The sequence below is a fragment of the Phoenix dactylifera genome, chromosome 7 (assembly GCF_051530095.1).
Source record: "Phoenix dactylifera cultivar Ajwa chromosome 7, Ajwa_hap1_PhDact_Kaust_v1.1, whole genome shotgun sequence".
NCBI classification, from domain to species: domain Eukaryota; kingdom Viridiplantae; phylum Streptophyta; class Magnoliopsida; order Arecales; family Arecaceae; genus Phoenix; species Phoenix dactylifera.
Genome location: NC_143196.1, coordinates 35,462,110 through 35,478,219, shown reverse-complemented (window position 1 = coordinate 35,478,219; position 16,110 = coordinate 35,462,110). Strand labels below are relative to the sequence as shown.

General features: G+C 41.0%; 1 protein-coding gene across 13 annotated transcripts; it reads right to left on the bottom strand.

Annotated features, from left to right (window-relative positions):
* Window positions 1–1,125: 1,125 nt before the first annotated feature.
* On the bottom strand, window positions 1,126–9,356 carry LOC103703783 (D111/G-patch domain-containing protein). 13 transcript variants are annotated; one of them, XM_088701988.2, is made up of 11 exons: window positions 9,149–9,356; window positions 6,203–6,308; window positions 6,056–6,129; window positions 5,658–5,715; window positions 5,480–5,571; window positions 5,216–5,371; window positions 4,700–4,969; window positions 3,461–3,687; window positions 2,329–2,553; window positions 1,803–1,914; window positions 1,126–1,710 (listed from the first exon to the last, which is right to left on the bottom strand). In XM_088701988.2, the coding sequence occupies exons 4-10, from the start codon at window positions 5,711–5,713 to the stop codon at window positions 1,813–1,815; spliced, it is 1,128 nt and encodes a 375-aa protein (XP_088558114.2). In that variant the 5' UTR covers window positions 5,714–5,715; window positions 6,056–6,129; window positions 6,203–6,308; window positions 9,149–9,356; the 3' UTR covers window positions 1,126–1,710; window positions 1,803–1,812. The 13 variants fall into 13 exon arrangements, with proteins under 13 accessions (XP_088558114.2, XP_008784984.4, XP_008784983.4 ...); XM_008786762.6 differs by having other exon boundaries at window positions 1,126–1,715; window positions 6,063–6,129; XM_008786761.6 differs by having other exon boundaries at window positions 6,063–6,129.
* Between the last annotated feature and the right edge of the window lie 6,754 nt (window positions 9,357–16,110).

Genomic DNA, 16,110 nt, shown 5'->3' with positions numbered 1-16,110 from the left:
GGATCTTTTGTTGGGCAGGTGCATCTGGATATTCCTTTTTTTTCTTGGCTGTCTATATGTATATCCACTCCGTGTACGCAGGCGTACTGCAGCCTCAAATTGTGGGTGGGGGTCAGTTAAAAATAAATTCTGAGTATATTTAAAGTTGACATAGCCAACTAACTATTTATCAACCTGTAAAATAGGGAACTGGTGGATGATAGATCATATATTTAGCGGCCTTACGTGAATTATTTCCACTTTCCGGCAGGTAACATATGAACATGTAATCTAGGAACTGTAAATGAAAAATATACATCTTGGGACCTTCCAGGAATTGCTCTCATGAACCATGTATAGAGCTGCAGAGCTGACTTCATATATTCTGTTGGCTAGTGGTTGATAAATAACTGGATATCGATTCGGGGAACTCATGTTAGTTTCTCCACAACCATGACCATGACCGTGCTGAGCACCGTGACGGCGCCCGTTTTATATGGATGACACAAGTCACACAATTATGGGCTTATATGGGGGACTTGCAGCAAAGAATTCTCCGACGACGACCTATTTCTGCTTGGAGCCGGCAGAGCTTACGGACATCGTACGATTCCCTGTATCAGGAACTACGAATAATTAATGATCCACTTAGGCGTCTTCCGTTAATTTTTGACAGCCTATGCCTACTTATAAGTCTCTCCTAGCTGGCAGCAAGCAATCTTCGCGAATCAAGTCCCCATCCGAGGATTACAGAGCACGAGGAGGCGTAACCCTCCACCTTGGTATTCATCTAACGGTGGAGGACGATCCGGCGACGGCGAGAACTCCTTCCGAAGTATGTCCGAGGGGTGGGCCCCATGGACGCAGCGGCCCACCCTCGCCATTTCGTTCACAATCCTAGTTTATTACTTTGGTTCACGCCATTTGCAAAGGGAAGGGGGAAAAATGAACTTTCGCTGCTCGGTGTTCCCAAAAATTTTATGGCTCGTTCGGTATTGCTCCGGTTTTCTGCCTTTGTTGTCGAAAAGCCAAGATGGAAAATGAACAATGCGGAACAACGTGTATAATGAGACTTTTATTTTTCCAAATTGTTCATAAAATCTTCGGAGCTTTTGAAAGAAAAGACCAATATCTTAGAGGGAGTGATAAAAGCAAGAAATAGCATATATTTTCGCAAACGCTATACCACCAAGTTTGTGTTTTACTAACTGTGAGGAAACGATCACATTAAAACGACGACGCCAAGCACGCCTGCAGCTGCAAATCCCAAGACTTACTCCCGAAACATTTGCTGTCTAAATATTAATTAGATTTAAAGCTTATGTCAAGCTGGAAGGCAGGACAGCAGGACCTTGCACACTTCACGTCGTCGTAAAAGAGAGGGCCGAGCTCTTTAGAAAAAAAAAAAAGAAAAAAAAGAGAGGACCGAGCCATATGAATATCAACCCCGGCAACCAAGAGGACTCAGATGGTGGGGGTTGGGAACGCAGCGATCTGTTCGGTACAGGGCACTTTCCAAAACCTCTCATACTTGTTGAAAGGGTGCGGCAAAATATTCAAAGCCCTGGCAAAGTCTATGGCAAGGTGACCTTCCGCAAGCAAGGTAGAAATAAGTAGGCTCCACCAGCATCTAGAACTGAAGCGCCATGCAGAAGAAGATAGTTCACAGTGAAACCACACCAGATGAATTCACAGAAATGTCAGGTGTATGATGTCGATGTAGCAGCCAGCCTATCCTATCGACAATTTACATAATCAACCATTAAAAATAGCAAAAGCTTCAGGTTTAACTTAAACTGAGAATGGCGATGGATGAGCATTACCTTTTAAGCTTCAGTGCTGGGCAGAATTCCATCCCAAACCAGCATAGCCTTTGTTACCAACAGCTTGCAGTGGTTCCAAGATACCCTTTGTGGTCCTCCCCAGAGCCTCTCCCTAGACAAATTTCGTGGAAAAGAAAAGAAACAAATTATTCAAGCTAACAAAAGTATAAAAGTCAAAGATCTCCAACAGCCAAGCATGCAGCCAAAACAAAACAAAAAAGACTACAAATTCTGTTTTAAATAGGACCATCACTGGATAAACTTTGGTCCCTGGTTGGGTGGACCTTATATGCATATACACATCCATACGGACATATATGGGTATTTATGTGTTTGTAGTAAGAAATATAGTACGACAAAACAAAAATACTGGCGATTCTTTATGTAATCACCATAGGACTGAATTGCTATCACATTTAGACCATAAAGATGCGTTTCTTTGAAACATAGCATATCTAGGTGCCGTCCCAATTCATGAATGAGAGTGGCACGGGGTAATACAAGCTTAAATGATTGTTAAACATACCTTTTTCCAGCCCATGCTATCAAGAATCCTTCTAGCATAACTTCCACTTCCAAAAGATATGTCCGCTGCTTCTGCTGCAGCTTCTTCTGCATCACAAGGCTGTGAAGGCGATCCCAGCTCATGAATATTACCGTTCTCCACATTCTTTTGTCCTGGGCCGATACCGAAACCACCATGTAGCATTCTTCTCTCAGCAGCTCTATCTCTATAAGCTAGATTCTGGTGCTGTAACCATGGCAGGAAGACATGAATATCTGTTACTGTTGTGCCTTCGAAACCACATATTTAGTATGAAAGAGCGGTGATATAACACTGACAGCCAACTACTACAGATGTAACAGCATCTCCTAATTGACAAGGCATAACAGAATCACATGCATATTTAAAACCCATGTGGATACCCCTCTATATTGCAGATATTGGGTTCGGGTTGTATCTTCCTCACGAAAGAATGATTGATGTTCTTTCACGACGTCAACCACTGGATCATGCTTTGCACAGATCTCAAAGTACTCTACACTTTGCTTTCATCCGCTTGCACAGATCTCAAAGTGGCAATTGTGCAATCCGATGGTTGAAGCCACGAAAGAAGGTGAATCATTCTTTCACACAAAGGATCCAACCCGAACCCACAGATTTCATCACATTTTCTGATCATAAATGCATGACAGATCCATGCTTCTTAGGCAAGAAATAGAAAACAATGATTAGTGGACTCATCCAAGCAGATAAGCAAGCAGGACGCACAAAAGATACATTTTTGTACCAAATGAGATGCATTACTTTCATAACAAGTTAAAATTGTTGATAAACTTTACTAACAGTGGTTGAAGCTCATGAATATTTATAGCCTTGTAAGAGACCTCTAAGAAATGTTTACATTTTAAAGCCATCATTCATGGTTTTCCCCGAATGCATGAATTGCATTGGTCAACATATCAGGTGATATGAAACAGGTATTCATCCTGTTGCATAACACCAGCCCCAAATTATTTCCATCATCATCTTACAAGTGCCTTTTTCTTCATGAGACTTGGCCTCGATAAGGACAACTCTGTAAAAATGGCATATAAGACATGTTTTATGCAATTTTTATAAAATTTTCGTTATATGATAGTAAACAGCAAATCACCTTCTGTACTGTAACAGGAACCTGATCGACGGAAGCAGACAAATTATCTCGATTGGCCGCATTTGCAACGTCAGATCCATATATTTGATTTAAACTATGGTGTGTGCTACTCTGCAGGTCAGCATATAAATCAGGGAAGCCCCAATCTTTGGTCGGGTTAGAAGAATCATACTTCGATACAGAAGCCAAGTATCTTGGGCTTGGGGTCCTCAACCTGTAAACTTTCCCTGAATATAAGAAAAATACAAATGGCAAAGTAAATAAATATAAGCATTCCAAAACGGCATTTAATATTGATAAGAAAGAACAATGGTTGGAAGCTGGATGATAATTACACCCTCTGGTCTTAAAAGAAAAAGTTTAATTATTAGTGGCCAACTACTCCTGGGTGAGTTGGCTCAGCACCTGCCTCTTAAAGTGGAGGCTGTGTTTTTGCTTCTCTGCAAGGTGGTCCTGGAGAATTTTCAAATACTTTCACAGTGCCAATTGGTGTGACAGGCCCAATTTGTGGTTCGATAGTCTCCCATATGCCAGCATGTTTACCCATAAATAAGGGATCGTGAATTTCAACAAATCATATAATGGATAGCTACATGATGAGAAAGCACAATCCTGTTTCGCACACTGCAATTCTAAACTAATAAACATAAAATAGCAATCAAACTTCAAAACCAAAGTAATAGGAACGGAGTAAAAGTTCCATCATTTGCAGTGACCGATATCATCTGAGCATGCTACTGGATACATGAATTATGAATGTAAATCTGGAGTCCGCTGTCCACTTACATGGATAAAAGCAAGATTTATGTCAAAAAGGATTATCGGATTTATAAGTATCAACAACAGAAATAACCATACCTCAGAAAGAATTAAAAAAATTCTAATTTTGTGTTAAATTTCATACTCTGAAGCACCTAGTCTGGCAGTAACTTCAAAAAAGAAAGGGGAAAGAAAAACAATCAGCAGCTACATTCAAGAAACTCCGAGGAAAGGTGCAGTTCTTGTAACTATAACATCCACGAAGACCAAATTGTAGTTTGCAGCTCTAGTGCCTAAAAACAGTGACAGGTAACTAAAACTCCCTTCATATAAAAAGAAAGGGAAGGTCAAGCAGATGCTTTCCAATGGAAAGTCAATAAGTTAGCACTCATCAGATTTTTCACATGCTAATAATGAATGCATTGTAAACAAAAAATATGAGTGAAAAATAGAGCAAGCAAATGAGAGAGAGAGAGAGACCTGATGCAACTCCTACTAGATCCAAATGAACTGCATGGATGGCAGCAGTTTTCAGAACACCACCACCAGCTGGCACAGAAGGATGCAGCTTACTGGAACGCCTGACCAATCTTCCTATCAGTTTAGCTATCTGATGTCCTTTCTTTGTGTGATCTTTAACAATTTCCCAATCCCATAGATCAACTGTCGGAAAAGACGGTATGCCCTCATCTTCTAAGGTTAAAACCTGGCCATACTGAGCTTTCCAGTTTTCTTCATCCCATGATGCATCTGATTTGGAAGTAAAATTATTTCTAAGAGGGGCAAAAACATATAGATAGTCATGTAGAAAGGCAGGTTGGATCACTTCTAGGAGTACCATTTTTATTTTAATCCTTTTATGTTGATGGGCAAGCAAAACTTAAAACCATGATCTCAATGTCGCAAAATTCCTATAAACAAGTTCTGGTCCAGAAGCAACAAAATTATAGTTACAGTCGATGGAACAACAAATGCACAAAAGTTTCAAATGATTACCTCCTGCTAAGAGCCTATTGCTTGACCTAAATGCATTTTGCTCATCCTCGGGGATCAATTCACCTTCTACTTGCTGACATGTGATGCCACGGTAACAGCCAGGCAACTTATCTGAGGATGGCTGATCAGACTGTTCTTCAGAAGAGACCTGACTTTCTAATCAATAAAACCTTCATTTAGTAAGGGCTCATCATATGATGCCTCTTCACAACAAGAGGTAGAAAAGCGAGCACCAGTGGACTTGACAACTTTAGTTATACTCACTGTTTGTTTGTAAAGTTGTTGATGAGCTATCAGCATTTATATCTGAATTGGAATAACCCGACAAATATAGATTAATCAATGTTTCTTCTAACCTGGAAAAAAAACTCACTGATTAAATAACCCTATTTAAAACAATCAATTTTAAGTGAAATGCATCACAAGGTTTCCAGCAGCAGACCACTCAGATGGAGGACTTGGAATTTCGGACTCATCACCGGCTGCATGCGCCGGCATATCTACCGAAAAGCAAAAGAAAAAGGATGATGTTATGGTTATTTAGGGTTAACGCATGGTAGCCCCATAATGTAGAGGTGGCAAACTATCATGACTACACAACACTTGAGATGTAGAGTTCCCAGCACAAGTGATTTCATCACAAAACATATATATGGGCCACTATGTTAGTCAGTGCATAATGCATAATTCAAATACTCACTAATTTATTGAATGAAATTGAATCAAAGATTCAGAATTGCAAAATGCAGTGGTAAAGCAGCCAGTTTAAAAGAGAGGTAAACTTGGCTTCAACAAGACCAAAGAACTTTTGGCAGTATGGACATGGAATTCAACACTTACAACATACATGTATTGTCTTTGTTAGCTTCGCTCAGAGCGGAGTTTGTAGAATCAACAGCTTCAGATTCCTCACCCTGTTTAAAATTGAAGGCAATCATAACATAGCCTGCTAATATGACAAAAATCCCAGCAGAACTGAACCCCTACCTTGTAACTTGATAATGGAACATATTTTCCATCCTCATATGTGTAGTAAAGACCATCTCTACTACTGTAATACCATCCAGCATGGGGATCATGATAAAACCCACTACTGCAACACAATAAGCCAAAACAAATTAAGACCAATTAAAATGATTAAATGGTAAACAAGAAATTCGCTATTGGCTACACAAAAATCAGTAGCAAAACTAAATGAAAATGACAAGCATAGAAGTAAGATAAGATACTGAAACTTGAGGGGCAAATGTGAGAATGGATGAACTACCTCATTATGCATGAAGCTAATTTTTACAGTCAAAAGACACAAATCCAATGAGCTACTACCCAAGGAGTGTGGCATCTTGTATGTAGAAACTCCATATAAAACATTAGTTGATGAAGTGTCCATTGGATGGGTATAAGACCCCTTTATAAAGATGGACCTTAAAAAACCAAATGACAAATTAATTCCCTATATGATATCTTCAATAAATGAACCTTCTATTTTTTTGGTTTATTGCAGTTGCATTGTAGAGAAGTGCAATTCCCAAGATCAAATCTTGCCTTGTTTTCTCTTTGTTAGACTCATTCCAGGGTTAGCTGAGTTTTGGTTGGCTTGCTTTCTTGTTGCAAATTCGTCAATTGCATGACTTTTGCAGTAGATTTCCATTTCCACAAACAGGTCATCTGACCTTTGTAGTGAGGCCCTTTCCTTGCCAAAAAGCCGCCTTCCCTAGGAATTCAGCGTCAACGAATATAGGGCTGACCGTAGATAGAAAGCTAATCTAGAATCTTTTAAATTTCAGTGCTTCATAATATGAATCATATTGCAGACTCCAGACATCTAGAATAAGAATTGCAAGCTAAGTTTGTTAGTGCCACAAACTAGTGAAAACATGGACTGATATATCAAGTGCATCTATTGTAGATATATTTATAAATCAAGCCAACATAATGCTTCAATTTTCCCATTACATAGTGTTGGGGGAAGAACCCCAAGCCATACATTCACGGAGGCGCTCGGCCGAAGAGCGCCAGCCGGAAAGTTGCTCGGCCAAAGAGTGCCGAACGGAGAGCTGCTCGGCCAAAGATCGCCGACCAGAAAGCTGCTCGGCCAAAGGATGCCGACCAGGAAGGCGCTCGACTAGAAGGCGCCGACCAGAGTGCGCGCCAAGAGGTGCCCAACCAAAATAAGCTGCTCGGTTAGAAAGTGCCGACCAAAGACAGCGCCGAGGCGCTCTACTAGAAGGTGCTCGCCTAAAGGGCGCCGACCAGGAGTACTCAAAGCAGCCCCGCCACAGGGCGCCCCATTGGGCGATCAGCTCGGCTCGGCACCCTTGCCGAGCCGATGCCTTAACCAAATGTTCAACCTCCGCCTAAAGTCCAAGGGACTTGACAACTCCTACGGCTTGCGACCTGCCACTATCTCCAAGCCATCAAGGCATAAGATCTCCTCAGGCGTTCGGCACGACTTGCCATTAATGCATGAGACTCCCTCAAGTCTCCGATGCACTCAGGCATTTAATGAACACGGCCCAAGACGATCTCCGGATCACTGAACCATCAGAACGTATGGCTCTCCCTGACCGCCGGTTCATTCGGTAATAAATGCACTTACCATCCACGGACCCCAGGCCCACCACAGCCGGCGGTTCAACCACTCCAACAGGTCCGATCGACCGTGACAACTCCCTGATTCCGGTCTGATCCGGTCCCGTTCTCCATTACGCCATTAATGGGCCAAATCGTGCCCAATTATTACAAAACAGGACAAACCTCCTGTCACCTCCCAGGTAACAAAAATCCTCCTATAAAAGGAAACCTGGAGGGAAAAGGGAGGAAGGACCAAAAACCAGAGAAAAAATCCGGAGCTGGAGAGAACCCTCCTAGACCGGGGGAAAAAGGAAGAAAACAGCACAGACACAATTGAACACGGGATTCTCTTTGTCTTCTCCACATATTCTCTCCCCTGCTCTCTCCACATACTTGCCCCCTCTGACTTAGGCATCGGAGGGCCGGCGCCGGGGAGCCCGGCCACCGGTTTTCTTTGCAGGACTTGCACACCCCCCGCAGCGGAGGACGCAGCCAGCCGGCGCACCGCCGTCCGCCCCCTGCAGCAGCGGAGCTCCTCCTTCCCCGGCTTCACGGCGGCCCCCGGGTCCAATTTCCAGCAACACATAGATTTATTGATGAAGCTAAACATGTTTGCTACGTTATTTTTCTACACTATGATTACTGCCTTGTCCCACCATCATGTCTTCTCTGTCTTCATCCGCGCTGCAGCAATATAAAATCTGCTCATTTATTTATAAATATGCTGTCTACTTTTATCACCACCATCAAACAGGCTCTCTACAATGTCTTGTAATCACATTTCCATTCCGTGAGCAATTCCACCATCCTCGTTCATGGTGCATCCAATTTATTCCAATCCCCATCTCTCTTCTTCCTCGATGTTGCTAGCCTGCAAATTCCCCACTCTTCGTTGCAATAGGAACCAATAATTATTATCAAGTGACAAAAGTTAAACCATAAAATAAACCCTCAACCAACGAGGCAGGCAAAAGGAGGACTATATCCTAAGAATCCTCTTCCTATATTTTTCCTCAGTTCCCTCCTAGCTTTCCCTTGAGAAATTTTCGTACCGGTTAAAATCATCAAAGATTCTGCTTTTGTGTTGACTCTTCAGGTGCAAGCACCTCCAACCCAATCAATAAACTACCCTAATTCTTATGAAACATTATTCACTGAAAAATAAGGGACGGCGCCACTCTCTCCCGAAACCTTCCCCAAGACTTGCGAAACAAACGTCATCAAGACTGCTAAAAAAGATTGAATTTTGGAAGAAGAATTACAAACCCTGTATAAAGAACTGGGATTCGATTTTTTTTTTTTTTAAAAAAAAAAAGCCCTAAAATTACAAGGAGGAGGGAGCGATTCTTTCGGACCAACCAGGCATGGTAGTAGAGCTTCGACTCCTCGTCCCATTCGAAGGAGCAAACGCCCTCCCGCGCGCCACCCTCCTCCGCCATCTCTCCGGAGACCACCGCACCTCCGTTCTCGGATCAGTTTGTACCCGGCAAACTAACTGGGCCGAAGCCAGCCCTCCGTGAGCCCAATAATTAGGCACAGCCCTGATGGATTTTCGTTGTTCCTCGCTAGATTTCTAGTCAAGAACATATTCGTTTTAAGGTAGGACATGAGCTGCCTGGGCCGAGCACACTGCTAGGGCCAAATGTTCCCAAAGAAGCCCAATTTGCACAAAGTGTATACCCATACTGCGTCTCCGAGAGGATGAAGTGGAAGAGGTCACTCTTGCAGTTCTTGTTGCAATTTTGCTCGTCCAGTAAAGTTTTGTTTGAAAAATTCAGCAGAATTAAGCTAAATTTTCTAGTGGATTCGTAGAGTGGGTAATCTATTCGAGGAGGCCTATATGAATCCAAAATCTTTTCAGCCCAAATTTTGTAAAAGAAAAAAAATGGTTTATAAAATTTTTTTCTTCCTGCAGACTAACGAGCTCACATATAGGATTTAGGCTAAGATTATTATGGACTTTTAGAAGGATGCAGGTTAGACATGGGAACAGGCCGATTTTTATAAATAATTCAGTTTAATTCTACCAGGTTTTTCGAATAATCTTAGATATTTAAAAGTTCTTCTGTCATATTTGCATTCTCAAGCAATATATGATAAATATTTCTACTTTCTGGTATTTTTTGGGAATAAAATATAAGACTAGTGGAGCCGGTTCTAACAAATCAAGTTCCTGCCCGTCCGGTGGAAAAGCGACGTTCATGCACGGATATACATCAGCAATCCAATCATCGAAATGACTGCTCGGAATCGTAGTTGTGCCAGTGAATCCGTTCTTGTATTTTTTTTTCTTCGTTCTTGCTGTTTATTAATGACACTTTTCATGCAAACAACAATACAATGCACATCGATGTCTCTTTACAAGTTACGTGTTTTGATTATATTATCTTTCCAGAATCCCCTGCAAATCAAGGAGAAAGAATACATTTTGGTTATTCTATTATTTATTTATTGTCCGTACTTGGCTAAGCTTTAAGAAACATTTGATAATTTTTTTAAAGGAAAATATTGTATATTTGTTTATAATTTTCTCAATTGATCCGCCAAGGGATAAAACTTGGATAAAATATTGATGGGCTTGCTTTAACATTTTCACACGCGAGGTAGTGCATTAGTGCACCAGTGAGGTGGCATGATCATTTGTCAATAAAAGCTTTCTAGAAGAATGCATATAAGATATATCCTCTACCTTTTTAGCGGCGGCAAATCAAATTTTATAGGAATCATCACACGAGATCACCTTCTAAAGAGAAGGGGACACCGGTTGAAACTAAATTTTATCGTTTAAGTCTCAAAAATACCTTGTCGGAGAAAAATTCTTTTTTAGGAGGATTTTTATTGGATACATCTCCCATTTCGAGAAGAATGGGACAAAATGATTGATGATAAAAACTAATGTACAAGTCAAGATCTATTTTCTGTAGGATTTTTAGCTTTATAATAATTTCTAGTTTTATCTATTCTTAAAAAGTTGCAACCTCTTTTAATTAGAAAAAGAATCTGATTTAAATTGTATGTAAGTTGACCTCACAAGTTTTGTAACTCTATTTTATAATTCATTAATAAATAAAAAAAAAGAGGACCTAAACTCTAGTTTCATCAATTTTCTTATTCTCTATTTTTTTAATAAAAAAACGACTCAAGTTAATTGAATGAACTTATTCCTTCTCCTTAATCGGATCAGGTTATATTTATATGCCAATGAACTACACAAGGGGTAGCTATCCTCTAATATAATTAATTCTCCACAAAAGCAGAATTTGAGTCTTAAGTTATCTGACATGCTTACCGAAAACTTTACCCATTTGATAAGCTAGCGCTTCCTCACAATTGATTAGAGGTACTATTTTTAATGCAACTGATAATTTCATACACATGGATGCAGCTTTGATTGTTATTAATTTATTTTGAATCACTTACAAATTATAGAGAAAAAGATGTTATCGGTCCACAAATCACTTTCCATGGTGGTGGTTTTGGTGATGCATCACCATCTTGCTAGACTAGCACCAATGAACCACGATAGTGCTGCTGCCATATACTCCTACTCCATACTCAGTGCATGAATATTCATAATTGTCAGTAGTTCGACAAAGTGATGTTCTGATAATTTTATTCAATAATTATTACAATGTCATTTTAGTTACCTTTGTAATTGTATTAAAGTTTTTCACAAATCAAACCTTAAATATATTTTTATTATTTTTAATAAAAATCTGATCCCCGTCCTTTTGAAGAGTCGTTTTATTCAGTCACTGTTACTGCGGAGATGGATTCAACTGGTCTACTCGACGCAAAGGAGATACCGTAGCCCCGCTGCGGCGCGGATGCACGTATCCTGTGGGTAGCTCCCCAACCGTTCTTAGTTGAGTCATCCGCGATTAGTTGTGGGACCCGAAAACAGTGGGCGAATGAAAGGACTATTCAATCGCACACCGAACCGGAGGAGTCCCCACCCGCATCGAAACCCAAACTAAACTCTAGAAGGCACCGAGACCGCCACCGACACTCTGCTGCAAGAAAGATTTGGACAGTTGTCAGCAGGCTGAATTGCACGTAGTGGTCAGTAGACGTGACACGTGGATTCGGATGCCCGTCCTCCCATGACGCGTGCCAGTCCTCCAAGATGCCAGCGTGGGAATCGGCCGAGGGAGGAGCTTTCTATTACTGTTTTCTTTTCCCACCGATTTCTTGTGGTCGGTCGAGGAATGTGGGGGGAATGCAGCAGCTGGAAGAAGTATGGGTTCCCATGTGAGGTGGTAGGAGACGGAGGGGACCCAAGGAAGGTCCTTGAAGCTAGTCGCATTGAAGATTCTAATCTATTTACAAGAGGGGTCCTACCTTGATTCGATTATCTTTGATTTTCAGATTTAGACTGGAAGCTTGTTTATTTGTTTATTCCCTCGTTCAAATATAAGAGATTTATAGGCAATGAATTGCCATCCTCGAGCTGGTGAAATTTCAAAAAGCGGGCTTGATCATTTGTTTGCGCAAGAATGAACAATGTTTAGTTTATTGGTTTATAGAGACTATATGTTGAATTTATGGACCACATACAGAAGATTAAAATAAAAAAAATCATAGATCAATCCATCAAAGATCAAAGCATACCTTATGAGCCCCGAGCAGCCATTGAAGATTGCTGCAACAATACCTGTAAAAGAAGAAAAAGCACACAAATAGAATAGATCTTCCTCTCCATCTCCTTCTTTATGCCTGCCTTCTCAATGGGATAGGTGTCCCTGAGGAACATAATGATCTTGATATCCTAGGATTTTTTTACAGGTATGTATATATATATATGTATGTATGTATATATAAATGAGTGGAGTGGAAACCTAGTTCAGTTAGCAATGTTAATGAGTCCACTTACTACTAAGCCTATTAACTAAATTAGGCTTACATTAATATTCGCTGCACCATATAACTAAGATAATAGAGCCCAAAATAACCATATGATTACAAATTAATTATGACCTTCTTAATTATTCATTCGGACAATAACTTAGCCCGTATTATGTAATAAATCTAAATAAAATCATTTCATATTCAATGAAAGCCCATTTTTATAAGAAATTCTAAAAGTCTAAGCTTAATTGAGTTAGGCAGTTCCTCCTAACCTCCTTTTTCAAACCTTGATGCTTTAGTTATTCGTGTATAAGTATGCATAATGGTCGAGCTTGTATATGGCTTGAATTGTATTTAAATTGGATGAGTTATGTTCTGTAATTGGAAGGCCAAAATCAGAATCGAACCTACATACATGCAAATTACTTTTGAGTACATTTACATCCAAAATTAGTCACTCATCAGTCAATTGCTTTTTTTTTCTTTCGGGTTACAAGAAATATATATAATAGAGTAAGTTGATTCAGCTTCGAACTGTATTCCTACAATATTGAGATTAGGCCAATTACAATATATAACCGATGCCCTAAATCGATTTGAACTTGAATTGATATTCTGAATCAATTTAAATCTGACCTTTTAGAACTCAAGATATACTCAACAATATAGATGCGGGTTCTTGAGTTATTTCGCCCTTAGCAAGTGTGAATCAAATAGAGGAAATTGAGTCCCGGCGCTAATAAGATGCCTTATAAGTTAATCCGACCTGACACCCAAGTACTTAAAAGAGTTGAACGCGAATCGGTAGCAGCACTCATATCGAATGAGCGGCTGGCAGCACGGGAGCATTGCCAACTCATCATGAATCGTTAGGATTTGAATTGCACAGTTTAGTGGATGGAGCATGATCTGTTTGAGTTGGTCCGTCTGTTATGGTTAATTGGATTGGTCTAATTGAATCTGACCTTAATATATTTAGGCCCAATGCACTGGAAGGCTTGTATAGGTTGAACCAGATTCATATTTGAGATTCGATGCAAGCATGAAAATATCCAGGCGACGATCTAAAAGCCAATATTAGATTCAAAAATAAATAAATAATAGGAATGTAAAACTCATCATAATGGCGTAACATAAAACTTATCAAAACTTGCCGTAGAGTTGGAGAGGTACCAACAAACAAGAGAGAGAGAGAGAGAGAGAGAGAGAGAGAGAGAGAGAGAGAGAGAGAGAGAGAGAGAGAGAGAGAGAGAGAGGATGACACTGAATGGTTCCAATGGGCAGGTGTTAGACAGAAGCCTGCAGGGAGGACACCTGGACAAACTGGATAGAGTCTTCCACGGGGAAAATTTCAACTGTATTTATTACGAGTTGGACGATTCCAGTAGTTACAATGCCTTAATTACCAACGGGATCTATTGCCCTTGAGGAGAGGTATTCTTTTGTCGAGTTCCTCTTCTTTACGTAATCTCGTCGATCGAACTCAGCGTTCGGGTGTATCTTTCGCGCGAAAGAGTGATTGATCGTCCTTCATAACGTCGACCGTTAGGTCGCAACATGCACAGTCAAAGCATTACAAGCACATTCTTATGTGCGTAGATCTCGAGGCGGCCATTCTCCGGTCCAACGGTTGCGAAAGTAGGATATTCCGGTGAACGTTGGGAACCGACTGTGTAAATATAAAAAAAGAGTCATAGCATCGACTTAATTCCTTTCGTTTATATATATATTAATTTATTTTCTCAGGACTCGTGCAGCATCCATGGCCACCAAACCACCGGCGATCCTTATGTTTGACACGTACACTCGGGATGTGAAATCAGCCTTGGGACATGTTCTCCGGCGGTTGGGCCGCAGTGTTTAGCCACTGTAAGATGATGCCAAGCAACACTTGACGTGTTTGCGGTGATGGTAGAGTTGCTGAGGAGATGTACCGGTTCAAGGAGGGTCATCCAGGAAATAGCTGCCTCATTTGACTTTCCATCCCCTTCTGTCTTAGCTGACCCGGGGCAACATTTAACAACCGACCACCTTATCTTAAACATACAGTTGAAAAGGAGCTTGATACATGTCTTCCAGCTATTGGGCCACGACTTGTATCTAGAAATGCTTGACCATGGACTGCGCGATTTGTGGTGGTGGGGCCCCATAGGCACACACTTAAAGTCGTGAGACGCTTATGCTAGGGAAAAAGGAACTGAACCCATGCTAAGTTGCTAACCACCGTTCAACAATCCAACTGCAAACTTTGACCTTTGAGGAGATGGGAAGAGCAGGGCACGCACAACGAAAAGTTTCGCTTAAGAAAAGGTCTGAGAGAGGCTTCTCTCGTTCCCCCTCTCGTCTTTAACCGAAGCCCTTGAAGGCATTGGCACGCCCGTGGGTTAAGTGAATGTCGAGTACGTATACTAGTCTTCCTAAAAACGATGCAAGACCCTAACACCAATGAGAGGAGATTAACTCTCCTCTGTAGCGTTTCATTTCTTCTACGGCAAAATAAATGCAGTGTATCTTCAAATGGCAGATTGGTGATGGCTGGAGTATCTATCTTCTTCAGGATCCTTGATTGACCGAGGTTTCTCTTTATCGGTATTCCATGCCCATCAATTCTTCTTTGAGTCAGGCGGAATGGAAGGTGCCTCAGTTAATCACTGATAGGGACATGTGGAATTTAGATATGCTGCATAACCTCCTCTCACAAGATTTGGTTGCTACAATCTAGACTATACCCCTTCCAGGATATCATTGCGTTGATCATTTAGTTTGGTATAACTATGGAGGTCCCAAAATAAAAACAACTGAGGTGTATGGCCACATATGGACAGTCAAAATTCTGAGGTACAGCTCAATCTTAATTGGATTTAGAAACTTAAGGCAGCACTCCGGGTTAAATTATTTTGGTGGAAACTCTGTGGGGGTTGCCTTTCTTGTAAAGCGTTCCTTTATTCTTGAGGTTTGATCCGAAACCAAGATCCTGCCTTAACTTGTGTCTGAAAAAAATTGAGGATGTGGAGCATTGTGTTTACTTGTACCCACGAATCGTGGAGGTTTGGACCACTCTGAAAAGGACTCAGCTTGCTCCATATCAATTCAACTTGGCGCAGGCTCTAATTGATCTTTCTTCTAGCTCCTAAGTCCCTGAGAATCACAAAACAGTTACTGCTACGCTGCCTGGACCATCTGGAACTCAAGGAATAATTTTATCTTTCAAAGGACACAACACCTCCACAATAGAATCTACTCCTCTGCTCTCTAGTATGCTCATGAATTCATCCAAGCAGCCATTTTTTTATCTTTCACTAATGATCCACAGTCTGGGTTACTGGCGGCTCAATGAGCCCATCACATCCCCCCCCCCCCCCCCCCCCAAAATCAGTATTGTTGCAGCTAAATTCTGATCCGAGGCCGGCTTATCGTCTTCGAAGCTAACCTACAAGAAGTTTACTTATCGGAAAGTTTCCGGCGGAGAACTC